Source organism: Anser cygnoides, chromosome 2, assembly GCF_040182565.1.
Source record: "Anser cygnoides isolate HZ-2024a breed goose chromosome 2, Taihu_goose_T2T_genome, whole genome shotgun sequence".
NCBI classification, from domain to species: domain Eukaryota; kingdom Metazoa; phylum Chordata; class Aves; order Anseriformes; family Anatidae; genus Anser; species Anser cygnoides.
In genome coordinates this window covers 92,989,503-93,016,273 of record NC_089874.1, presented here as the reverse complement: position 1 = coordinate 93,016,273, position 26,771 = coordinate 92,989,503, and the positions used below count along the sequence as shown (strand labels likewise).

At 41.9% G+C, this 26,771-nt stretch overlaps 1 protein-coding gene across 3 annotated transcripts in view; it reads right to left on the bottom strand.

Annotated features, from left to right (window-relative positions):
• Window positions 1-11,781, bottom strand: part of RPRD1A (regulation of nuclear pre-mRNA domain containing 1A) — a 43,008-nt gene extending 31,227 nt beyond the window's left edge. For 2 of the 3 annotated variants that reach the window (XM_048077476.2, XM_048077477.2), the window contains exon 1: window positions 11,501-11,781. In XM_048077476.2, the coding sequence (XP_047933433.2) occupies window positions 11,501-11,651 (151 nt within the window). In that variant the 5' untranslated portion in view covers window positions 11,652-11,781. The remainder of the gene's footprint in view (window positions 1-11,500) is intronic. The other variant, XM_048077475.2, reaches the window with a different exon arrangement.
• Between the last annotated feature and the right edge of the window lie 14,990 nt (window positions 11,782-26,771).

Genomic DNA, 26,771 nt, shown 5'->3' with positions numbered 1-26,771 from the left:
AGTTCTTCCAAATAACACCATTTTCCATATCTACTGTAAATGCAAAAGACGAATTAAATATGTTTTTCTTATTTTCATTACCACTTATATTTCGCTTTAATTTTGTATTTAAAGCTGTACAGTGGCTTTTCCCTCTCTTCTGCTGTAACTCTTTGCTCAGATTCTTCCTCCTTCATAAGCTGAAACAAGTTCCCTCTAGCCCCGTCTTTGAAAGCAATTATATAAAAACATGATATCCCCAAGTATTCTTCATACTTTCTTTCAGATGTTTTTCTGAGCATGATATGACTGACTTATTTGGAAACCTTCATGGATTTGTTCCAAGTATTTCAGCGTCTCTTTGAGTCTACATAAGTTTCTTACTCCCACAAAGTCCTCTAACAAGGAGCTTCACAGGTCTGCTGTCATTTACGTGAAGAACCTCGCCCTTTTGGTTTGAATTTTACTCTGACGTAACTCCTCAGATTTGAGCAAACCAAACGGTCTATTTCTAATCAATCTCTCCATGCCACTTTGTTACACACCTCATTGCCCAATCACTAAAACATTCATGTGCCTGCAGCTGGCACCAGGAAATACATTTTCAAAAATCACTTTGCTGTAGTTCTCTTCTTCAAGCATCTAAAGCATTTTAACCCAATCCCATCAATTTGCAATATAATTAAAGTTTCCACCTTATAGGTTATTTTTGAAATTGTATTCTGCATTCCTACTCAGAAATTTTAAATTGCCATTCACACTTCATCTAGTCTTCATTAGTCTATGAATTTCACAGAGCTGCAGCTCTTATTGTAACTCTTCTCATCTTGTGTTAATACTAGAAAAATCTTCAATATATGCAATAACCACACAGCCTCAGTATGTATGCTCTCACTTGAAAAAGAAGTTTCTCTTGAATGAAAAGACTTATTATTTTCTATCCTCTCAGAGAAAGGAGCACCGTGGTAAAACCAGTCTAGGAATTTGTATTATTATTATCCTAAACTTGTACTCAGTTCCCCAAATTATTTCATTTTGTTCATTTCCACTCCCATCTCTTAAACGTACGAGAGGATGACGCTCCTTTACACACACACCCGCTCAATGTTGAGATATTTCCACTCTAAAGTAGTGTTTCTGAATATTCATTTTGCACTACAGAAAGAATCCTCTAAAGAACTTCTACTTGGAATATTGAATTCATCTTGGACAGACATATCCAAGAAGTTAACAGAAGTCTGGACAAAGTGAAAAACAGCTGTATTAAAAGTAAAAATGCACCCATCTTTTAGAATCGAGGCAAACTAACAAGTGGCAAAGAGAAACTAGTTTGGAATTGCTAGACACAGGTGGATCTATTAAAAGCTTCCTCCAATCAGGCAAGTCACTACACATCAGCACTCAGCAAATTAATTTATTTAGGTCAAAATCTCCCTAAATTAAAATGTAGATTTTATAAATGTATGCTACCTGATTTCCGTTTTAAAAACTGATTAATAATATAGCAACACATCTCCTACCCATGCTTCAGGTAACTCAGATCTAACACAGAAAGGTCTGAATTATTTAAAAACAGGAATCTGAGAAAACAGCTTGTCTTATGGCTGCACCAAAATGAACCAGACCAGACCTCTCAGCAGACCTGACCCTGCTTCCCCCAGTTTCTCAAAGGAGCCCAGAATTAGGACTCCAATTCCAGTAAAGTAGACAGCTCCCTGTACTACATGCTCTGAACCACACACTGGGTGGTCTGTTAGGTGCTTGCCTGTCCCCCTCATGGGAGTCATGTTTTAGTCCTCAGTGATGTAACTCACTTATGATGGATCTCAACTTTCATGCTTCCATCAAGGAAACAGATCAGCTGAGTCACTAAAGACTGGAGATGTATGCAGTGTCACCAAGTCAGGTGATACCGATTCCCACAAAGCCCAGATTTTGTCTATTCACTACAATAAAGAGATCAACAAATAACATTTGGAAAAAGCACGCTAAAACTGAGAAAGTCACTTTCAAGCTTGTTTCCACTAACATTACCTTTTCAGCCTCCTCCTGCTCCTTAACGGTACCAAAGATGCATTTAATGAACCAAGAAAATCCTTAAAACACCTAAGTCATCTCTGACTTTGGTCAGAAATTCAACTAATATACTGCCTTTATATTCATAAAAATATTGCAGGGTATATTTTAATTCTTCCTGCTTTAAGAATACTCTGCACAAAATTCCAAAGTTAAATATTATGCCTACCTTCAAGAAGTGTTCCTTTTCACTTCACAAGTCTTCAGGAGTCACATACTGGCCTCCTACCATTCTACCTTACGCATGAGACTCCAGAGCAACATAACCTTTAGCAAACGAGGTTGGCAACTCTGAACTGAAAAAGAACCCCAAGGTGTCCTATTGCTACTAGGACTGCAAATTAACTACTGAACCTGAAATACAAAGCTCAATTCCAGACCTATTCTGAAAAATTCTGTTTAAAGCATCTCTCTTCAGCAGCAGTGGCACCAACTTTCCAGCCCTGGGCTTTGATATATGTCAGAACACCAAGATGGATCACACAGCAGTCAGACAATTTAAGCAAAAAGAAGTGTCCTCAGTGCTGGGCAAGGTTATTAGAAAAGCACTGTCAATAGAAATTGAAAGCAAATTATGTATGATCTTAGGCTAAAGGAGGATCTGAAAGGTGTAGGTACTGCCAGAGCACTGTGTTAGAAGCAGCCAGCTGGCAGGCAGTGTCACCAGTACACTAACAGTGCCGGCTGCAAACAGAAAATTGCTAAGAAAGTATCCATGTTGGACTGACTCAGGTTTTCGAAAGCTCTGTGCAGTGTTCACATCACTTTTCTGCTTGTCTCAAATTTACTATTTACCCACATCCACAGTCACCAAAGCAGCTCCCAGAACCACTAGATTCTGAAATATTTTACCAGCTCCACCGCGCTGGCTGGTCTAAGGGCCATAATAAGAAGATTCCTCTTAAAGCATCCAAAATGACACTAACTGGGGTCAGCACCTGGCAACTGAAACCAAGTCTGTTCCAAAAACGTATCTGACATTTAAACTGCACTGAATACTCTGCAGTAATTCATGGTATTTCACCTGCAACTAGGACAGTCAGGCATCTATTGTGTCTGACTTTGCATCCTCACTACCAAGTTGTAGCTTTTGGAAATCTATGCCTCTTGGGAGCACATTTTTTACCTGACCTGGGCATTCCTGGTTCTCTTCCAGTCCAACATAGATACCCTGAAATTGTATGCTTGAGTTCACAATACTTACAGAACTCTAATTCCCAAGAGCCACCACCACATTAGTGCAAGAAACTCTAGTAGCCAGGGAAGGACTGTACCTGGTAATGCAGGAAGCTAGTCATTTCACTGAGGTTAACTCTGGCAATCAAAGCCAGCATAATCACCCAGGCTTTTCTTCTCCAAGTTACCTCCTGGCACTGGAAACTGAGCTCCCATGGAGGTTACAAGAAACAGGCCTTTTAGTTTCATGCTGCTGCACACCTCTTCCCTAGGGCTGAGGGATGTTTCACACACTCACAGAATGGCTGAGGGTGGCAGGGAGCTCTGGAGGCCATCTGGTCCAATCCCCTGCTCAAGCAGGGCCTCCTAAAGCACACTGCATAGGATTGTGTCCAGACAGCTTTTGAATATCTCCAGAGAAGGAGACTCCACAGCCTCTCAGCAACCTGTGTCAGTGCTCCATCACCTGCACAGTACAGGAGAGCTTCCTGATATTCGAAAAGAAACCTCCCGTGTTCCAGTTCGTGCCCACTGCATCTTGCCCTGACAGTGGGCACCACTGAAAGGAGCCTAGCCTGACTCTGCCTTCTTGGCAGCATTTCAGAACGTATGGACATTGATAGGATACTCTGAGCCTCCTCTTCTCCAGGCTGAGCAGTCTCAACTCTCTCAGCCTTTCCTCATGGGAGAGCCGTTCCAGTCCTGTGATCACCTTGGTGGCCCTCCATTGGACTCTTTCCAGCATATCCATGAACATTTACCTTCCCAGGTGTGCAAGAAACTTCAGAAGACATGCAAGCAACAAGGGATTTCACTTACATCCCACTACAAGTGAATAGACTATTGACCCACCTGAAAAATGTTAACTCAGGCTTTAAATATCTACAGGCTGGCTCTCCTGCATCAACAGACCTCAAATGCAAGTCATATTGAACAACAGGTTTTGTGAAAATGAGCATCAATAGGTTAAAACCCCGCATCAGTTACCAGCTCTAAACACTTTTTTTTTTTTTTTTTTTTTAAGTTCCCTAATATGGATTTAGGTAAGAATTTGACTCTTTTTTTTTTTTAATTAGGTTAGTCTACAAGCAGCAGAGTATGAGTGTCAGCACTTCCCCCAAAACCCGTGAGACATCTCCTGGGCCATAACATGCTTCATACCTGTAAGTTATGTGACATCTTTGTACAAACCTGGCAAGCTTTCAAGCTTTTCATTACAAGTCCCAATGTTATCTAAACAAAGCAGCACTGAAACTTGAGCACAGTATCACTGACCCTTCACACTAACCAAGCATTCATGCAAGCTGATTCAGTGCATGATTTCTGGTGACATGACTGCAAGTACTTCTGTAAAGAGTAACTTGAGGCTACCATCCGAAAAGACAATCCAGAGATAAGATTATCCATAAAAGTGCCATTGTACAATCCAAAAATTCATTAACTTTCTGTCATGAAAAAGTTAGATCAAGTATTCAACATCACACAATCTAATTCTCGTGTTGAATTTTACCAAGGTTTGAGAACTCCTGTGCTTCTTTATCAAAGAGGGCAAGGAGATTATCTACACAACGTGTTCAAGGTTTGATGGTCCAGGCAACCTGACTTTGGGTTTGGAAGCTAACAGTGGAAGGGAACACAGCATACAGCCACTGCTGCGAAAGAGGCCACTAGCATCCAATTAGCACAGCGATCCAAGAAAGATGGTCACAAACCAAGTAAACCATCCTAATTACTCTGCAGAAGCTTCCTGCAGCACACAGTGTATCTTGAATCACTTGACTACAGGAATCAAACTAATTCCTTTCAGGCGTTACCTGGTCTAGCACATTGAAAAGATGGATATGAATCAACAACAGTTTTAGGATAGGGGAAAAAAAATAATCACTGAACTTATGTATTCTGAACCAGAATGATGAAAGCCAGGCAGGCACAGGTACTAGGACAACAATGGTACAGTCACAAACGTATAGAGATTTGAACACTGTATTCTTCAACACTTACATTAGGGATTCAACTAGCCAGGTTGGATTACACATCCAAACATGTGAAAGCTTCTTACATTGGCAATCTGTTGCTCATGAACACAGGTCATTTTATAAAGCATATGTTACAAATATGGTTTTCTAACTCAACAATTTGTATTCACCTTGAACATTTGCTTCTGGTTGATCTCTGAACCTTTTTGCAAAGAGAAACTTCGTTTGGATTCCCACAAGCACCACCATCTTAAGTATCTTATTTACCTCCTCAATACCACCTACTAAACGGTGAAAATCAGTACACTATGATCAGAAATCATTTTTTTTTAAATAAAGCAAAAATCTGTTTATTTTCTTAAGCCTACCACATTAACCAATGACACAATGCCACTATTAAGTAAAGCAACCTTACAACCATCAATAGTGAAAGATTCCCTCTCTTGGAAGAAAAACTACACTACCTACTACAGAAAACAACCACTTTAAAATCAGCAACCTGTTTCCTGAAATACACTTCACATCTGCAGGGCAAAGTATTTCCATCACTTTCAGCTGTGGCCCGGCACCAAAGCAGCTGACTGACTCTCAGAGTAATCCAGCACAACTTTCAAATACAGTTTCAGTATCACTAGACCCTCTCAATCTGCCTACCAAGATCTTTTATCTTACAATTTTCTGTAGCATCAAACAACTGCCACAACCACAAGCTTCAGAAAAATGCACTGCATCAATGCCATCAACTAGAATGAGTGAAGGCCCAAACACTACAGCAGCTGTAGACAAAAAAGAAAACAAAAAATTACAAATAAGCAAAAAATATTTGCTTCTTCTACCACTGAATGACTTCAACACATACCAAAAAAAGAGCTTGAGCAGAATAAACTGGAACAGCAGGTTAAATGACAGTCAAGTGCTAAAAATACATCCCTATGTACTGGCACAAATGTACTTACATTATTGTAGCTGTCTCAAAGAGGATACACACTGACTCTGCGAACCTGGATAAGCTTTGCAGTGAAGACAAAGAACAGTGTGACACAGGTGGTGACAGAGTTGACAGCCAAAACAAGAAATCAGGTGTTTACATGGGGTTTCAGCATCAGTTTCTGAGACTGATTTATCCCTAAAATGCTATGTCAATGTCTCAGGAAACAGGTACCTGAATGTGAAATTAAAGACACCACATGACAGATCTATTAAGAAATCACTAGGATGTAAATTCTGAGTGATAACTGGACACGGAAAAGCTAACAGAAAAAGAGCTGACAGGTAAAGGAGGTATGAAATACAACTAACTGGAGCCTGAAATAAAAAACACCATATTACTCAAGATATTAAATCAAACGCTTGATTTCCCCCACTCTAAACAGAACATATTTTTAACCCACTACAATGAGTATCAGACAGAGCCTCCTGAACAAGCACTTACTACTCACCCTGGAAGGCTGATGCTTTGAATTATGGCACTGACATTTTCATTAAAAAAAAACACACACAAAAATAAATAAACCACAAGCCCAAAAATAAACCACCACAAAAACAGACAAAACAAAACCTGCAGGTGCAAAGAATCCTGAAATCCAGGAGCAACAGATGGATGCAAGAGAACATATCTAATTTGCAAATACAAAAAAAGTCAGTCTCCATCTCAGAAGAGCCTCTTAATGCTCATAAGTGGTTGTTTTTTTTTTTTTTTTTTTTTTTTTTTTTTAAAAAGAAGCCACTCAGTTGCTGCAGGCTTAAAACAATGACTGTATAAACGTGCTACCTTGTTAAGAAACTCCCTGCAAAACAATCTCTTTATGGACACAACATGAAAAGGTTTTTAACAGGCCCACCAGTTGCATTTGGAGATTGACTGTAGTATTCACATTTTGGTTAATTAATTAGTACCACTTAGAAGCCATAAGCTTACTGATTAGTTAAGTAATTAACTATTTTACTTCAAGTGTTACATTTCATCTGAAATACAGGTGAAGCAGGATCTTTCTCCTCACTGGAAACATTTGCAAAGCCTTTACAAAATTCTCCCTAGCCCTTAGTCAAATGGTCTCCATAAAAATAATTCGATGATGTGGCAATATTATCACTAAAGTTAACCCACATCAGTTACAATGAAACAATCATGCAGCTGCCAAGTACCAAAAAAAAAAACCTCCCATTTTTTCTAGAACAGAAATTCAAACTGCAATGACAGATTATGTTAGTAAGACATAGTACAAATGCAGTATTGAAAGAGCATCCTCCTCACCAAAATATTTATTTCACAAATCAATTATGAAATTCAAAATAATGCAGATTCACGATCAGCATAAACCAGCCAGTACTAACACAGGCAGTGGCCTACGCTTGCAGTACTGTCCTCAGTCTCCTTTGCGCCAGCACCCGCTTTCCATCAGGGAACTCATCTATTTAGAAACTAATTACTGGTTTTGTTAGATTTCCAGCACCCGCACAGCACATGAAACTGTCACCAAAAAAGCAACAAATATTTAACCACCAGCAGAGCAGAAAACAAGCTGTTCTCTTGTCACTGAAGACCTCTGCTAATCTGTCAAAACAGGAAAAATCTTTGTTATATCACTATAGTTGTAATTTAAGTTAAACGCATTCGGTGCATCTTTTATCATCATTCCACAACAAACAAAAGATCGATGACCTACAGGATCTATTCTCCATTAATCATAGCAATAGATAGTCAGTACCCTGCATAAATGGAAACAAACAAACACCACTACATACACCAAAACGTGGGGTACCTGGGGTGACACCTGAGTAGTCTTGCACAGATGCAGAATCGGGAATACTTAGTATCTCAGGCAAAGGCACCGAGCTTCACCACAGCAGTGCAGTTACTAAGTCGATCTTTCATTAGCAAGTATTTGAGGTCAGTCATTAAACAGCATGTCCTCCTCTACACTCAGGCCCTGAAAATGTATAATTTCTTCTATGATCTGTAATTTGATGATGATGTCCCTTCCTTACACTTTTTTTGTGAAGATTACTAGGAGTCTCTGAACAATCCAGAGCTCTCAATATTTTGAGAAAACAGTTGATTCTAGAATACATTACTCCATTATTTATTTATTTTTTTTAAGAATGACCATATGAATTATACTTGCCAGTATTTTAAAGAACTTCATACAAAAGTTATTGCAGTATTAGTGAAGACGCATGGAATGCATACTCAGTAACCAGTTGCATCAACTGTCGTGTATGATACAACCAGAGCAACACTGGGATTCAGTTACCCAACTCCAGTGTTCCCTAACTCCTCTGAGTTACACCAAAGATGTTAAAGTTTTGCCCATTCTCTGAGTTTACATCTAAGTGCAGGAGTTTACCAAGAGAATCACTCTATGTTCAGCGGTGTAAAACCTGTACATGAAGGCATATGCAGCTGATGATCAGTAAAGATAAATACCCTAATACAGGACCTGAAGGCAACTAATTATCCAAGTAGACAGACGGTGAATATGATTTTACACTGCCCAACATCTATATTGCCTGTATTGTACGCATTTTAGGTACGCTACCTCTTTGTCTCTAATACAAGATGACATAAAGGCAATGACTATTTTGAAAGTGGAAGAATCAGAACCAAACACTTCAGAACAAAAGAATTATGATCCTAGCACTTGTTTTCATGAATATCTAAAGTAATCTTAGAAAAGTTTGTGCAGTCTGATCTGAAACAAGAGAACTTTTACCAAAAATGAAAGCATCCAGAAATACTCAGTATCATGCTGTATTCTGTTCAACTCAGTCAACTACGTAATGTTATAGCAAAGCCCTCCACTAGCCTGAAAGGAAGGTCCGGAGAAGAGAGTAACAAAAAAAGGTGATCAAACTAAATGAAAAACTCCAGAAAGGAAACATACAGTTCCAGAACAACACTCAGTAGCAATAGCAGCAGACAAAACCAAAATTTTTTCTGTCCATATTCCCCAAATGGAGAACATTTTCCTCTCAGATAGGACAGAAGTCATGTATCTCTGGCTTGGAGAGTAGACAATCAGGAGCATTAAACTTAGTCTAGTTATGGCCTCATTGCCAGCACTCTACTTCATGGTGTAACATGCAAGTCACTTTAGCACAACATGCTGGTTTTCCTTCTCATCTTCCACATGCCGTCTGCTTAGAATACACACACAGTGACTTGAGACTCTCTTAAAATTCTGTGCTGCAATTTGCAAAAATTAGTACTGGGTACATGTAAGCTAACATTTATGAAGCTTAAGTACTACTATCAGAGGTGGAAAATTAAAATACATTTTAAGTATCTTGGCCATGCCAGCTTCAGATGATGTGGTAGAGGAACATGTGAAAAAACGCTTCACATACGGCCTAAAAGCACAGAAGACTATCAGGACCTTGAAAGCAGCTAACTTTCTCCTACCAGAGCTGGATTATCGCATGCTCTCCACATACCCTCGAAGGCTGACTTCCAAAGAGGTCACCAGAAAAACTGTACTTTGAAGCAGCAAAAGCTGAAAGACAGTTCAACAAATGGAAGATAAAGACAATTACAGCAGCTATGCTTATCCGCAGCTCCTGAACTACATCCTCAAAACAGGCTTAAAGGTGGAAGACAAACCTTGAAAGCTGAGAAATGAACTCATGGGAATGCTCTTCTTTAAGATGATCATTATCGCTGCCTCTTAATGCCATCTCCAAACATTTAGCCTATGTTTCAAGCATTTCATTTCCCCAATTACTCAAATTATGCCAATACTGAAGTTCAGAATTGAGAGTTGATATTATAGATTATTATGAACTGGAATTGTGCATGTTATCAATACAAGCAACCAAACCTCTAGCTGACTGCCAAATAGTTTAAAACACCTTTCTGATATCATTCAGAACCCCAGACAATCAAACTGTTTGTCTAGAACCCCCAGGAATACCAGACATTTCAGACACAAATGGCAGACACATTCATTGATCTCAGAACATGGGGAAAAAAAACTTGCTAACAACCATACACTGAAAATGCTTATTTCATAAGATCAAATATGCCAGCAAATATGTATTCCTTTTCTGGAATTCATTTGTAACAGATTCAAATAATTCAATTTATGGATTAAGACATCCTGTAACATGACATTCCTTCTTCTAGAGAAAGAAAAACATTTAACTTGGGCCTGAAAAATTCCAAAAAAAAAAAAAAAGCATTTTGTGCAAAAAGCCTATTTTAAATAAAAATACAATAGCCATTTGAAAACCTACAGAGTTTATAGGAATCGGTTTCCATGTTACATACTCCAAAGTTCAGTATTGTTTCATGCTCAAGATTTTTATTTTAAGGGTGGTTCAGTTTGTTATGAAGTTAGGGGTTCTAAACAAGAAGTAATTATGATCCAGCCATACCCTTTGTATTCTTCTACATATCATTTCTGCAGGTCAAACACTCTTCTTAGTTCTTCAGAACTAAAATCGTGGGTTCTCTTTCATAGGTTCTGTAATGACTTCGCTCTATTTTTCCTCTTTACCTGAAAACCTACCATCTACTTTTCCCATTAAAAATCCATATAATAGTGGGGATCCAAAGGGAGCTACTGGAAGCTCTGCTCTGGTGATATTTTCCAGAGCAAGGCAGAGTTCCAGCAGGTTATTTACTTATACTTAAATGTGTCAACTTATGATCAAGTTATTTTCCAGTCAGGTCAGATAAACCTTCACATGCCATTTCTGCCTTTCAACCCCAAAACAGTGCTGCTAAGTTCTTTCCTGTTAAAAGGAAAGTCACATAAGAATCTAAGTACGCACGCTCAACATCAAATATTGAATATAGGTAAAGGAACACACATCTTTATTAGGCTAACATTGGTGTTAATGACTTGGTAAGAACTGTAAAGACACCATTCGGGATTCACTGAATTGTTCATCCCTTAAAGTATGCAGAACAGCAGCCTGCATAAATGGACAAAGCCACTGTGCCAGGCAGCAGCTAGCAGGTACCAATGTTACGGATGACGAGAGGCACTGCCTAAAAGGCAGCTTTCTCTGAAGAAGCCTGACCACCGTTATTAGAATAAAGAGAAAAAAAACCTGTGTCCATTTCCGCGGCGAAGGGGGTCACGCCAGGCCCCCAGCCCCTCACCGAGGGCCTGAGGGGAGCCGGGACGGATCCCAAGAGAGGAGCAGATAAAAAAAAAAAAAAAAGAGCGAGGCGACGCCCCCACGGAGCCGGCAGCCGGGGCTTCACCCTCCCCGGTGGCTGCCGTGCCCAGGGCCCTCTGCCCGGCCCTGCCTGGGGGAAGGCCGCGGCCCGCGGCGGCCGGTCTCACCTTTGCGCAGCTCCCGCTCCCACACGCTGACGATGAGCGCCGAGTGCTTGCGGTGGTGGATGAGCCACAGGCTCAGCGTCTGCACGCTCTGCTGAGAGTTGCTCAGCTCCGACAGCTTCCGCTCCAGCGCCGCCTCCGAGAACGCCGACATGCCGGGCGCCGCCGCCGCCTAACCCCTCACCCGGCACGGCCCCGCCGCCCTCGGGCCCCGCCGCTCCGCCCCGGCGGGGGAGGAGCCGGCTGAGCCGAGCCCCGGCCCCGGCCCCAGCCCTAGCCCCAGCCCCGGCCCAGCCCGGCCCGGCCCCGCGGCCCGGCGGCGCTGACAAAATGGCGGCGGCCCCCGAGCCGCCCGGTGCCGCCCCCCGTCTCCTCCTGCCCTCACTTCCGGCCGCGCCGAGGCGGTGGCGGGAGCGGGAGCGGGAGGGGGAGGGCGGCGGCAGGCCGGTGGGGCGCGGCCGCCAAGGGGCGGGAGGGCTCAGCGCGGCGTCCTAGGGAGGGGCTGTGGGGTGTAGCAAGAGAAAACAGTTAGGGGTCGTCTCTGTAAATGACAGAATACATCATCACTTTGTACAGTGAAATCAATAAATATATAAATAAGCACGAATGAGGCACAAGGCAACCCAAGCCTATCAGCCCCTTTCATTTACACAGCGCACAGACATACAGGGCGCACAATATTTTATGTCAGCAGGTGGACATGGCCTCCACAAATCAGCCCGGCCTCGTTTTTAAAAGCTATTTTTGTGTGTGTTTTTGTTTGTTCTCTTTTCTAAACCTCTAGCATTAGCAGTATCTTGCGACAGAATTATACTATTTAATGACAAGATTACGTGCAAATGTTTCCTCTTGCACATTTCAGACTTCTTCCCTTAAACATTTACTGAACAGTTGTGATTTCTGCTGTTGTGAGAGTGGTGAATATAAAAGATTCTCTTTATAAACCTCTCGCATTGCTTCAAAGATTTTCTGTTCTGCCATCTTCAGTGATGTTTCAAGCTGAAGTGTCGAAGTCTGTTCAGCATCTGCTTCCATGAAAGATGTTCTATACTGCAGAAAATATGTAAAGTTTCTACTGTTAATGTACTGTTAATCATAGAATTGTTAAGGTTGGAAAAGACCTTCAAGATCATCTGGTCTAACCGTCACCCTACTACCAATGTCACCCACTAAACCATGTCCCTAAGCACCAGGTCCAACCTTTCCTTGAACACCCCCAGGGAAAGTGACTCCACCACCTCCCTGGACAACCCGTTCCAATGCCTAACCACTCTTTCTGAGAAGAAATGTCTCCTAATTTCCAACCTAAACCTCCCCTGGTGCAACTGGAGGCCATTTCCTCTTGTCTTATCACTAGTTATCTGTGAGAAGAGGCTGACCCCCAGCTCCCCACACCTTCCTTTCAGGTAGTTGCAGAGAGCAATAAGGTCTCCCCTGAGCCTCATCTTCTCCAGACTAAACAACCCCAGCTCCCTCAGCCACTCCTCACAGGACTTGTGTTCCAGGCCCTTCACCAGCTTCGTAGCCTTTCTCTGGACAGGCTCCAGTGCCTCGATGTCCTTCCTGTAGTGAGGGGCCCAAAACTGAACACAGTAGAGGTGCAACCTAGTGAGCATTTCTAGCCTGGTTCTCACCTAATAATGCCTTGATACCAATTCTTGTTTTAAAAGTTACCAACTAACATTTCCAGGTAACACTGAAATGCACTCACGTGCGCTTAAACTGCTACAACTCTAACTCGAATATGCCAAACTGTTGGGACATCCTGACAGTGGTTAAGTATCCACCCTTAAAACAAGGTTGTAGTATTCCTGTGAACTTCTACACATCCAGTTTGTCCTCACCAAACAGCAGAAAGCTAGTTATGAAACAATCTGTATTCTTAAAACTTCACAAAATGTTCTCCCTAATTCATTCTGACATTCAGATAAGATGGCCCAGAGCATTATTTTCAGGCAATTTTCCTGATAGTGGTTCTTGATGAAATACTCCATTTCAAACAAACAAAAAAAAAATTGGTAGGGGCGAAAGGGGAGGGTTAAGATGTTTTCCTTTGAATTCTATTCCCAAAAATCATCTGTGGCATGGATGACATTTGAGAAACTAGATGGGATTTTGCAGAAATGATCTTGACAGAAAAATTTAAGTGATAAGCTTTACAGGTCTCCAAGGATACTCATATACTCTCAATTCGCTGCATTTTGATCATCATGAATGGGAGAACTTGTAATACATTGCTATTTTTATTATGTACAGCAGAGGACACTCTGATTAAGTAGAACTGGCCAGTGAAGTAGCATTAATACAGTGTTGACAGAGATGCACGTATTAGAAAAATGAAATATGAATGGTAATTTAGTACCTACTGTTCAAATACCTTTTTTTTGGGGGGGAGGCATGTATTCTGACATTAACAAGGGAAGCTTGTGGGTAACTATGGAAGAATCAGCATTTATCACACCTACAAGACTGGATTAAAAAGGATCTGAGAACAAACTAAAATTTAGAAGTTAAAGCCAGAAAGATAAGGGAAAAGAAGAGGAAATTAATAGAGCATTCTAGTAGTAGTTGTAGCAATGTTTGTTACTGTTTACTCTTCCTCTTTCATTCCAGATTCTCTGAACATTTTGCAAACAGGGATAAATCCTCTCAGCTAGGTATTTACTCTGTAAATTAATGTATTTAAATACCAAAGGATTGATTTATTATGTGTATAATATAGTCCACAATATATTATACAGCAAAACTGAGATTTTATTTCCCCCAAAAATCTTTATAGCACATATTAAATTTGTTATAATAAATGTTTACCTCGGTAATCTAATTTTAAAAACTATGCTTTTCTAGTCAATGCATGGAAATTTACCATGAGACTTACTCAAAGTAAAGTAAATCTCAAACAGGAAGTATTCGCAATGGAGCGCTGGTTTGTTGTGGAGCTTTGAAAATCTCAGCTTTAATTCAGAAATGATGCATAAATGTTCACTTACCTGTAAAAAATTTACCCACATCACAGAATCACAGAATCACAGAATCGTCTAGGTTGGAAGAGACCTCCAAGATCATCTAGTCCAACCTCTGTCCTAACACTAAAAAGTCCTACACTAAACCATATCACTAAGGGCTACATCTAAACGTCTCTTAAAGACCTCCAGGGATGGCGACTCAACCACCTCCCTGGGCAGCCTATTCCAATGCCTAACAACCCTTTCAGTAAAGAAGTTCGTCCTAACATCCAACCTAAACCTCCCCTGGCGCAACTTTAGCCCATTCCCCCTTGTCCTGTCACCAGGCACGTGGGAGAATAGACCAACCCCCACCTCTCTACAGCCTCCTTTAAGGTACCTGTAGAGAGCGATGAGGTCGCCCCTGAGCCTCCTCTTCTCCAGGCTGAACAACCCCAGCTCCCTCAGCCACTCCTCGTAAGACTTGTTCTCCAGACCCCTCACCAGCTTCGTTGCCCTTCTCTGGACTCTCTCGAGCACCTCCATGTCCTTCTTGTAGCGAGGGGCCCAAAACTGAACACAGTACTCGAGGTGTGGCCTCACCAGAGCCGAGTACAGGGGGACAATCACCTCCCTAGACCTGCTGGCCACACTGCTTCTTATACAGGCCAGGATGCCGTTGGCCTTCTTGGCCACCTGAGCACACTGCTGGCTCATATTCAGCCGACTATCAACCAGTACTCCCAGGTCCTTCTCTGCCAGGCAGCTTTCCAACCACTCATCTCCCAGCCTGTAGCGCTGCTTGGGGTTGTTACGCCCCAGGTGCAGGACCCAGCACTTGGCCTTGTTGAACTTCATGCAGTTGGCCTCAGCCCATCGGTCCAGCCTATCCAGATCCTCCTGCAGAGCCTAAATGCATCCATATGGTCAGAGTTGCAAACTCTGAATATGGGGTCAGAGTTATATAACATAGGGTTCATATAACATGGTCATATAACATAGGGTCATAACATATACCATAACATAGGGTCATAACATAACATATAGGGTCATAACATATAACATGGTCATATAACATAGGGTCAGAGTTACAAACAGATGTCAAGTTTTCTTCCACCAATTCCTGTGTTCAAATTAAAACCATCTTTCCTCTGATATCTGAAAAACAAAATTATGTATGCACTGCTTCCCTTCTGTCTGGTCACCATGGATTAGTGATAGTCTGCTGTGTTCTCCTGCTCCTAGCAGAGTGAGACCCATGTACATTTAAGATGATGGCTGTGAAGCAATTACTCGGTTGATATTTTATTAGAACAAGGGATCAGGAGGCTGTAGGTACTTCAAACCTGTAATTACATTTCAGACTGCAATCACCAAGAGGCTCTAGAGCATTCTTACACTACATGTGCTATTTTTATTTATAAATAAAAAATATTTAAGATAAAATATTTATGTATTTAAATGTTTATTTAAAATATAACGTTTGATAAAATAATGTATTTTTACTTATAAATACTTCTACTTATAAATAAAGCAGATTTTTTGCTTCTCTTTCCCTTCAGCCAAGGATATTCACCTAAAACCTTTCTTAAGAGGGGAATTTTACTCCAGTGGCAAGTGAGAAATTTAAGTTCTGTTACCTTGGGGGAACCTTAGGAAGTGCTTAAGCACTAGAAGGGCTGATTTGTCTCTAAAATAGCAATGTTTATGGTGCATTGTTTTTTTTTATAAATACCTGGATACTGCTGTCTTCCAGTCAATTCAAAGAGAAGGGTTCATTCTGCCAAGGTGCTGCGACACACAGCATCGTGACTCTGCTGTAGGGATCTCCTAAAAGCAATCATTCTAAGGCACAGGCCTGTATTTGTGCACCTCATCTGCCTGAATCGCCCCAGCTCTTCATCAGAGCACTGAACCCACTCCTTGGACAGCCCTTCAACAAATCTGACTGGGCTTAGCTCCTGGAGCCATGACAAAAATGAAACTGCCCCAAGACAGGAGCATGATACTTTTTTATCACCAAACATTTTAAAGGTAGAGAAACAAAAGATAAGGTAATACAGATTTAGGTACTTCTCTCTGAAACTGGCAAGAAAAGGCAAAATTTCAAATGAGATCATAGCATTAAGATGGCAAGGCAGATGGTCTGTACTGACTGTCAGATAAGGCCAAAGGAGTGGGCCTAGAAGGCAGTTTGCTTTGATTAAAAGAGTGCCCAGAGCAACAAGATGGTGATGGCCCTGTAGCCTGCAGTAGTTCAGCCGCTGTCACAACACACACGCACCCTTGAGCGTGTTGGGGCACTGCTGAAGAAGCAGAGCTGCCCCTCACAAAAGCAGCAGTCACCAGCTTTTCTATTCTTTTGGCGGTGGGATTTGACAGATTTAACCCCACAGGGTCTCTGTCCCAGCTCTGTTTTTCACTTCTTCCCTTCATTCCCATGGCAGGGAGGGCCTGACACACCTCAAGTGCTCAGCTTTCAGATGTCACTCCGAATATTATTTCACATACACCAGGGGCTGCTCTGCTTACCTTGGTTCACAAGCTGTCTTTTGAACTTTGTATAAACTGAATTTTGTATAATCCATACATCCTTTGATCAAGAGAGTCCTATTTAGCTGATCCAAAGTAGTTATGCAATAAATAAATGAAATCATCTTCCCTCAGGAGATTCGTATGTAATCACTGAGCTCCAGAGAAATTTACCGTTGTCTGTACTTTAGCATTCACATAGGTCAGCATGAATTCATTGGTATTGCTCTACAGAAGAGCACTGTGCCACCATATCCAAGAGGTATATACTATGTAAAAAATATATAGACACCACCTATTACTTTGCTGTTCACAGAGCCTAAATATCTCATTTCATGGTTTATTGATATGGTCATGTTGCAGCTTCAGAGACAGTTTTAGCTTTGGTTGTTTCCTTGAGGGCACCTTCTACTCAGGTATTCCCCCCAGATAGCTGTCACCTTTATAAGTCATTTTCTCTTGAAGTCCAGAGATGTAGCTGGACGATTCATTTATCTTTGGGAATACTCTGTGCTTCACGGGAATTATTTAGGAAATCTTGTTTTACTTCAATACATAAAGAAATAAAACAATCTGTGTATATACTGGTTTACTAGATGCTGTTCATCAGCCGTGTACAAATTTGAGATGCTATGGACATCTATTCCTCAATTCCCTCTCCTGCCTGGTGACTGACTCCTGTTATAAATTGAAACCAGATCTTGTTTCAGAACAGAACAGATCTTGACCTGTATGAGGCTGGCCTTTTTTCATTTTTATCTTTGTTTTGTAGCTCTTTCTCAAATAGTCCCTCCCAGGAGATGCAACACTGTTAAAGGAGGAATGGGTTTTCTCTAGTCTTATTTCCTGCCTGAGTATTTCTGTTAGTCAGCACACCGATTGCTACCTGAATCTCAAAAATCCATCATTGACTTATCTGTTCTTTTTCAGTATTCCAAGTGTCCAGACCATCCAGGGTCTCTAGCATATCTCAGTATAATGGTTTCTGAAGTTTCACACTTCAAAATATTTTTTCTGTCAGTCACAGTACACTTGTGCAACCCACAGCACAATTTTGTGTAAATGATCCTGCTTGCATATCCCAATAAGGGCATGAAAGACAGGAACACAAAACAAAGACTCTGAAATATAGCTGTAAAATGATTCCTGACTGAGTGATGGTAATTCATCTGAGTAATTCCTTCAGAAACATTAAATCCAATTTGTTAACTGTATAACAAGATGGCATATCCCTGGCAGAAATTTTTTAAAAAGAAAAAAAAAATCAATGTTAAGTCCTGCAGGCAGAGAACAAAAAAGAAAGCTTAAATGGAAGGAAGAAGCCCACTGAAGTCACTTACAGGAGCTGCCTATTGGAGCCAGAAACCTTGGGGTGAATAATGGTTCTTTTCCATGAGCTCCCACCACAAAGCACTTCACCTTTTAGTGTAATTCGTTAAAGGCTGCAATTAATTGTTACTGAGGAGATTAACAACAACCACTTACTGAGATATGTATATATGATCCAGCAAGGGATCCCCGTATTTCATGCAGAAAGATAGATTGTAAAATCTAAAAAATTATCCCTAGCATTTCTGTGATTTCTTTGGTCCTCTGTGGTGGAGATGTAAAGACGTCTGCAGAAAACCTTCCTTTTTTCCCAAGTCAGGCATTCAGCCAGAGCAGCTATGTACATCCGGCTTCTTCATCATTACACTTTTAAGTGAAGTCATACTGTGTAAACATACCTTGTGATTAATATATGGGTGCAATCAAGTTCCAGTTTTCCTTAGTAGAGGGAGTGCTGTAACTAGGCAAGAAAGCACTCCAGGGTATGTATTAACTCAGGTGTGCAGAAAGGCATGAAACATTAGGCTGAGTAATTTTAAACATCTGAGCAATATATTAATGGATCATTAATATGTGCCCTAAAGTGCATATAACTCTTAGTCACAGCATAAAAGTTATAAAGCACATTCCTAACAATAAATAATGTTATCTTTGCAAGCCAAAGAAAAACTCTGTGATGTATTGATATACTATGTGAAGAACATCCTTCAAAATTTTGGAAAATGCAAATTTAAATTTTATTTTAAATCAAAGGAATTGGGCTGGTTCACCTTTGTGATCCAGTAGAGGACAAAGTGCCCTCAGACCATTCAACTGTAGGGAGCAGACACTGGCGTTTTGTTTTGTTTTGTTTTCTTGTATAGGGATCAGACTGTATTTTTTTTCTTTTTATTTCTGTATACTCAACTCATGGTTTTGGAGAAGGTGGCTGCCAGCTTACTGTGCTGTACTAGCACAAGTTTAGCCAGAGGGTTGAGGGAAGTGCTTGTTCACCTTTACTTGGCACTCATCAAACCACATCTGGAATAATGCAGTCAGTTTTGGTCTCCCCTACTTCAGGAAAAATGTTTATAAACTTGAGCAAGTCCAGCAGAAGGCTACTGTGATGGTCAGCTGGTTAGAGCATGGAATCCAAAGGGGGACACTAAAGGATCCAGGTTTGTTTATCTTTTAGAAAGCTTTGGGGGAACCTAATAGCAACTTTCGATTAACTACAAGGGGATTGCTAAGAAAATGAAATCAGGTTCTTCATGGACATGCATGATGAGAGGCTGACAGACGAAGGTCATAAGTTGAAGTGGAAGAATCCGACTAGACATAAAGAAAACTTTTTCCTTTTTTTTTCTTTTCTTTTTTTTTTTTTCCTCACCAAATGACCAGTCAGTGGAACAGGTTGCCCAGAAAAGATGTATGCACACTGTAGGGCTTAGGTTGTTTGTCTTCACAGTATCACAGATTTCTAGGTTGGAAGAGACCTCAAGATCATCGAGTCCAACTTCCGACCTAACACTAAGTACTCCACTAAACCATATCGCTAAGCTCTACATCTAAACGTCTTTTAAAGACCTCCAGGGATGGTGACTCCACCACCTCCCTGGGCAGCCCATTCCAATGCTTAATAACCCTTTCGGTAAAGAAGTACTTCCTAACATCCAACCTAAAACTCCCCTGTCGCAACTTTCGCCCATTCCCCCTCGTCCTGTCACCAGGCACGTAGGAGAACAGACCAACCCCCACCTCTTTACAGCCTCCTTTAAGGTAACTGTAGAGAGCGATAAGGTCGCCCCTGAGCCTCCTCTTCTCCAGGCTGAACAAGCCCCAGCTCCCTCAGCCGCTCCTCGTAAGACTTGTACTCCAGACCCCTCACCAGCTTGGTCGCCCTTCTCTGGACTCGCTCGAGCACGTCCATGTCCTTCCTGTAGCGAGGGGCCCAAAACTGAACACAGTACTCGAGGTGCGGCCTCACCAGAGCCGAGTACAGGGGCACAATCACTTCCCTAGACCTGCTGGCCACACTGCTTCTTATGCAGGCCAGGATGCTGTTGGCCTTCTTGGCCACCTGGGCACACTGCTGGCTCATATTCAGCCAACTATCAACCAATACTCCCAGGTCCCTCTCGGCCAGGCAGCTTTCCAGCCACTCATCTCCCAGCCTGTAGCTCTGCTTGGGGTTGTTGTGCCCCAGGTGCAGGACCCGGCACTTGGCCTTGTTGAACTTCATACAGTTGACCTCAGCCCATCGGTCCAGCCTATCCAGATCCTCCTGCAGAGCCTTCCTGCCCTCGAGCAGATCGACACACGCACTTAGCTTGGTGTCATCTGCAAACTTACTGAGGGTGCACTGGACGCCCTCATCCAGATCATCGATAAAGATATTAAAGAGGACCGGCCCCAGTACCGAGCTCTGGGGGACACCACTAGTGACCGGCCTCCAACCAGATTTGAGGGCCCGGCTATCCAGCCAGTTTCTAACCCAGCGAAGCGTACGCCAGTCCAAGCCACGAGCAGCCAGTTTCTTGAGGAGAATGTTGTGGGGAACTGTGTCAAAAGCCTTACTGAGGTCAAGGTAAACCACATCCACAGCCTTTCCCTCATCCACCAAGCGCGTCACTTGGTCATAGAAGGAGATCAGATTCGTCTTGAATCAGTTGGATCCACAGAGCATGATAGTTGTCCAACTATGCAACATTATTGCCCTGTCATGTAAAGCATCTCAGATAACTTTTGTGTCTACGTGATCCTTCAGTATTCCCTGCAGATGGGAACCTGTCCATCCTAGCTGATCAGTGACCACATGGAGCTATTTCCATAATACACATCTTGCTGCGAAGGGCCACGATGCTTTGAACAATAGGCAGTAGATCCACCTGAGAACAAGCTGCCTCTTCTGCAACAGATAGAGGTGTACCAGCTGGCGGAGGGCTAAACAGTTTTTCCATGTCATACCAAGAGAAGAAAGACACATGATATTTGATCTTCCCACCCAAACCAAACCAATGTTGGTAGAGAAATATAGGAGGAAAGAGACATCTCAAAACAACCTTTGCTGTCAGCTGGCGTCAGCTCTACAACTGTAGCAGGCAATCATGAAGACCCTGATTCTCCAAGAGAGCATCTGTTGTCTTCCAAAGGGTACTTAACCCTAAACTCCTACTGAACAGTGAGCAGACAGAGTGAGATATGGAAAAGTCTGCTATTATGGTCTTTACTACACAGGTGTGAAGAGCCATCAGCCATATCTTCTACATGCTAGCCATCAGTTATGCTGCCAAAAACATCAATGACTTCAGTAGTCACAGTTTCCCTGAATGTATGGGGGCTGATAGGTAAAATCCACATGTTTTCTGATGCCTAACAGCTCTTCTCTCTACCTCGCACTGAAAACACACCTGAGAATTGCCAGAGTGCTAGATGGCTGTTTCCCAGGGATGTTTATTTTTTCACCCTAAAACTGCTGAACTTGCTCTTTGAGCAAAGGACAATAAATATGGAGAGGGATATGCAGAAAAGAAGCTTATGCAAGCAATAGGAGTTCTTAGGTTGCTTTTGCAACATCCTCAGGAACATGACTCAAATATGGCTCAATTTTGCCAATAGTTAGTGATATGGTCCTCTGCTGTACTTGTCGTCTATGGTATCATTTTTCCATATGCGACTCAAAACATAGTCAGAGCGGTGATGGACTAACCGTTTTGTGTGGGAGTCATCTGCGAATACAATGGAAAGGCTATGTTTATTCAGACCTCTGTTATTTATAATGTGGTGAACACACATGCTGTCATTATCTGATGGTGGCCAAAATATGTTTGTCATTGGGTAATTCCCCCATCCAGTCACATCTGGCCAGAGCTGCTGTGCAGTTAGAGAAAATGACCCTAATTTCTAGAGAAGAGGTACTCATTTCTCTTGGAAATAGTGGAAAGAAGGCAGGAAAGCGAAAACAGGGTAAGGATGGAAGGGTGCTCTAGCAATTCTGGGAAACTGTGGCTGCTCAAAGACATTGTCGTCTGACATTTCCTGTCTTTTGGCTGTTAGATGTGCTGTGCCCTATCTTCCTTCATCTGTGACTTTCTGACCCTCACCAATAGACTTTCCAAACTAGCATGCTTTTCAGGGGTTTGTGCTTGTGCCCAAAAAGAGAACCTGGCTGTGCCTAGACAGTCCTCCAGGACCCAGAGAGGTCATTTTCATTGATTTTTTTTTAACTTACAAGGAGATCTGTTTCTTGTTCTCCTGAACAAAGATGCTTTGCTCTGAAGCTACCCAGCTGTGAGGGGAAGTCATGAACTGCCCATCTGGACAGCCAGTATAGCAGTACAAGAGTTACCACTGTATAGTACAAGAGTTACTCAAGAAATAAAAATGTTGCTGTAAAGTTCATTTAATAAGGAAACACAGATGGCAGGTCAGAACTGGAGCCAATGTGAGGTAAGAAGGCTCAAGGCCTCTGTAGTACACCAGCATCTTTGGATTACTACAAATCAGAGCAGCTCAAGACAAACCTATTACATCTCTCTTGCCTGAGAGAGAAGGCTTTCACATGAGACAGCTCCTTCCACATCAAGTCCAAGATTTCTTACCTGAGGAGCCAGGTAGTAGCATCCCAAAGGTTTTCTCAGTGCACGTCAATATGCTTGGAAGTTAGTCTTTAATAAGCAATTAATGATTTAGCTAGACAGCACAGACATAGACATGGAAATGTCTGAAATAAAACAGTGTCAGTGCCTTCCACCAAGAAGCTACATCCTCAAACTTCATGTCTTTTATTAGAGCAGAGATTTAGTGCACGTGTTTTTATTATCAAGATCTATGGATTTGGGACTATGCTGTCCAGTTCATTCAAATTACTGAATTAGTAGCATTGTAAGCAGTCAGATCCATCTTCTAAGTTGCAGTGCTAATGTAGCTGCTGATAGTTATATTGGAAACTAGGTGTCAGTAGTGGTTTAGAAATGCCAGATAAATTTTTATTCCTATCTTGTTCTTTTTGCTACAACTCGTTTACAGCCTCTCAGCTTCTTCCTGTGCACCTTCAAAAAGAGCATGGAGCTTGCTTGCTCTGTAACTGAAGACAGAAATTAGATCCTTCTGAAGTCTTCTTTTCATCAAGCCAAATAAACCTAGTTCCCTTGCCTGTATGTGTGTCACCTTAACCACCATGATGTGTCTTTGTGAGATTTTCCCAGACTTATGCTTTTCTCTTCGTACTAAGGAGGACAAAGTCAGACACAGTCATCCAGGCATGCTCTCACAAGTGCCAAGCAAAGGGCAAAAACCACTTCCCTTGCCCTTCCCATGGTGCAATAATACTGCCCAGTAAGGGATGGTCCTCGATATTCTCATGGGCTCAGCATACATGCCTGTTTCACTTGCTGCCACCAGATCCAAAAGTCCTTTTCCACAGAGCCCTTCCTCAGCCAGTCAAGCCCCAGTCCCAAGATGCTGTCGTGCCTGTGTCTCCGAGCTCCAGGACTCTGCATTTTCCTCTCTTGAGCTTCATGGCATTTCTGCCAGCCTGTTTCTCCAGCCTTTTGAGGTCCATCAGAATGGTTGCCCTGCCCTCCAGGTCATTGACTGCCTTCCTCCCACTTCTTTATCGACTCTTCCAATACACTTTCAGCTGCAAACTTGCAGAAGGTGCATGCTGTCTCCTTGCCTAGGTCTTCAGTAGGCATTAACCAGCATTGGTTGCAGTATTGGCTTCAGGTCCTTCCTAAGGGACGTACCTAGTAACTGCCCATCAGCTGGATTTTGTACCACTGACCACAAACCTTGGAGCCTCGTGATCCAGCCATTTTTCCACCCACTTAGTAATCAACTTCTCTAGTCTATCTCGCTGAGTTCCTACAGAGATACAGTGGGAAACCCATCTCGTAGGCCTTCATGTGCCTGGTTTCCAGGAGGATTTGCTCCATAAACTTCCTGGAGAATGAGGGTAGGTTGACTAGCAAGTAGCTCCATGGTTTCCCCCTTCTTGCCCATCTTGAAGGGGGCATGGACTCAATGGACTCTCAAACTCATGGTGTCCTCTCATGGTAACTACAGCTAAGACTGTAATTGACAACCACGTCTTCAGTCAGTACTTCCTTATTCACAAGTAAGGAATCCAGCAGAGCACCTACAATGGTTGACCTGTAAGTACCTGAACTAAAGAATTGTATCTAAGCACCAGAAATTTCCTACATTCTTGCACCCCACTGTATTTCCCTTTCAGAAGATATCCAGTAATGATAGCGGTATATGATGCTGAAACTCAAAAATGTTATATAACATACTCTTATTTTCAAGGTAAGTATTAAAGATCATTAAAAATCAGAACATAGAAGAAATCCAAGACCTGCACAGCCCTTTTAAGCCAAGAACTCATCAGGAAAACGTAGTTTACTGATATTCCTTCAGTGAGTATCATAGTGTAGTTAGAAATTCATTTTTAATGTTTCTCAAAGAAAATGTACAGATTCAATAAAGTGTACACAACAGTGACATGGACAGTGTGAATAATAACAATATCATTCTGAGTGATCGGGGGATGGGTGCACACTAAAGATTCACAGTGTTAAGATAAATATAATTTGCCTTTGCGGGAAAGAACTCCACTGCTATGAAGTATCTGAATAAACTTCTGTACCTCAAAACTTTTGCTATCACCTGGCTACAGTAATATGTCTCCCACTGCAGTCCAGGCAGAAATGGCAGAAGGAATGTGTCCCAAGTGAACCCTTATTCAGTGATGTAAGTTTAAGCATTTCCTTACATTTTCAGCTTTCAGAGTCATGCCGATCATCATCAGTTCAGAACTAATTTCATTATATTCCTCTCATCCCTGGTCTGGGCTGAAGTGCAAGAGAATAAAAAGATTTTAAAGCATATTTAAATAATATAAAAGCAATTCTACATTATAGTTTTTGGCTACTCCTTGATATTTTAAATCAGACTTAGTTGTGATCAAAGTCATTTTTGTTTCATGAAAAAAAGGAATGAAACAATCCAACTGTCTGGTCTAGTCATCTCTCAGAGCACATTAAGAAAGAAGTATGATCAAATCTGTGTTTGAACACAATCCTCATGGCATGGGTAGTTAAGATTTTCTACAGATAAGTACACTAAGATGAAACAAAACTTTAGAGGCATATTATTCTCAGAACACACACACAAAAAAAGGTCATGTAAAGTAGGTAATTTCTCGGTATTAAGACAGTTAGCTGGTACTCAACAAACCATCTTTTCAGCATCCCTTCTAACTCTGGATATTCCAAAGAGCTCAAGAAAATCATCTGGGCATTATGAACATGAAATGGCCTCAGAAGATCATGGCAGGATAGGGACGTATTGATTGCCAGAACTGCCTGTACTGCTTCTTTTATAAGGAAAGAGCTCCAGCAGCCTTGAGCTGCGTCAGTTCCATTGGTCTCATAAGGTACCAGGACCATGCCAACAGACTTCATATGATATCATCACAAAATTTGGCTCACTCCAAGTAGTCAATGCTCGCTTCCAGTTACTGTATGATTTGTACTGAAAATGACCTGAAATCCCCCCCTGCAATGAGTGCAAGCCTGTCTTTTTTTGGAAATCTGAAACTTGTTATGTGGACTGAGGGTAACCGCACACCATAGACAATTGTCCTGGGTTGACATCTCCCATGTCTGTGTTGTAGGCTCCTCATTTGACTGCATAATAGCTCTCAAAATTCAGTGCATGGCTGCCAAATGTTCTCATTCTGATGTATCTGTATTTGCTATCTGCCATCATGGCACTTACTCCTTACCAGTCTCCACCTGTCAGCTGTGCACTGGCAGAGCTTCAGGAATGGAGCTTAAAAAGTCCTGCTAAAAATTCCTAAGGGTCATCTCCCATTCAGCGTGAAAAATACCAGAAAGAAGATGCTGCCCTCTCCACCCTCACACTTTGACCTTTCCTTTTACAGATGAAAATTGACCAGCATAATACAAATATACTGCTTGGAGTGGGAATCACACAGGCACTGGAATGTGTCTTGCAGGTCCATTTTCACCCTAATACATAGGAGTTAGGTTAACAATTGAGAAGTGCTGGAAATTTTATAAATCCCCATGATGTTCAGATGCGCATCCAAGTGCTTTCAGTGTTAGTATACCTTGAGGTTTGGTAAACCACTGAAAGTAGTATTTGGCATCACAAGGCCACCAGGCTTGTGGAAGAATGGGGAAGGTCTTTGTTGTAAGTGAAATTTTAATTTGTCCTCTGCATGGCAAGGACTAACTGAGGTTTCCAGACCTATTTCCTCCTAAACTCACAATCTGAGTTTCCTTTTTACAGCAAAGGTGGTTCTCACCTTACACTGTTACCCATGAAGGAGTACCATCAGTGACCTCAGCAGACATCAACAATGTATAGCGGGCCTACAGGAGTGTTTGGAGCTCACCTCTAGTTTGTACAGCCCATGCCTCTCACTCATATCAGTGTGCAGTTGCTTGCTGGCAAGCGTA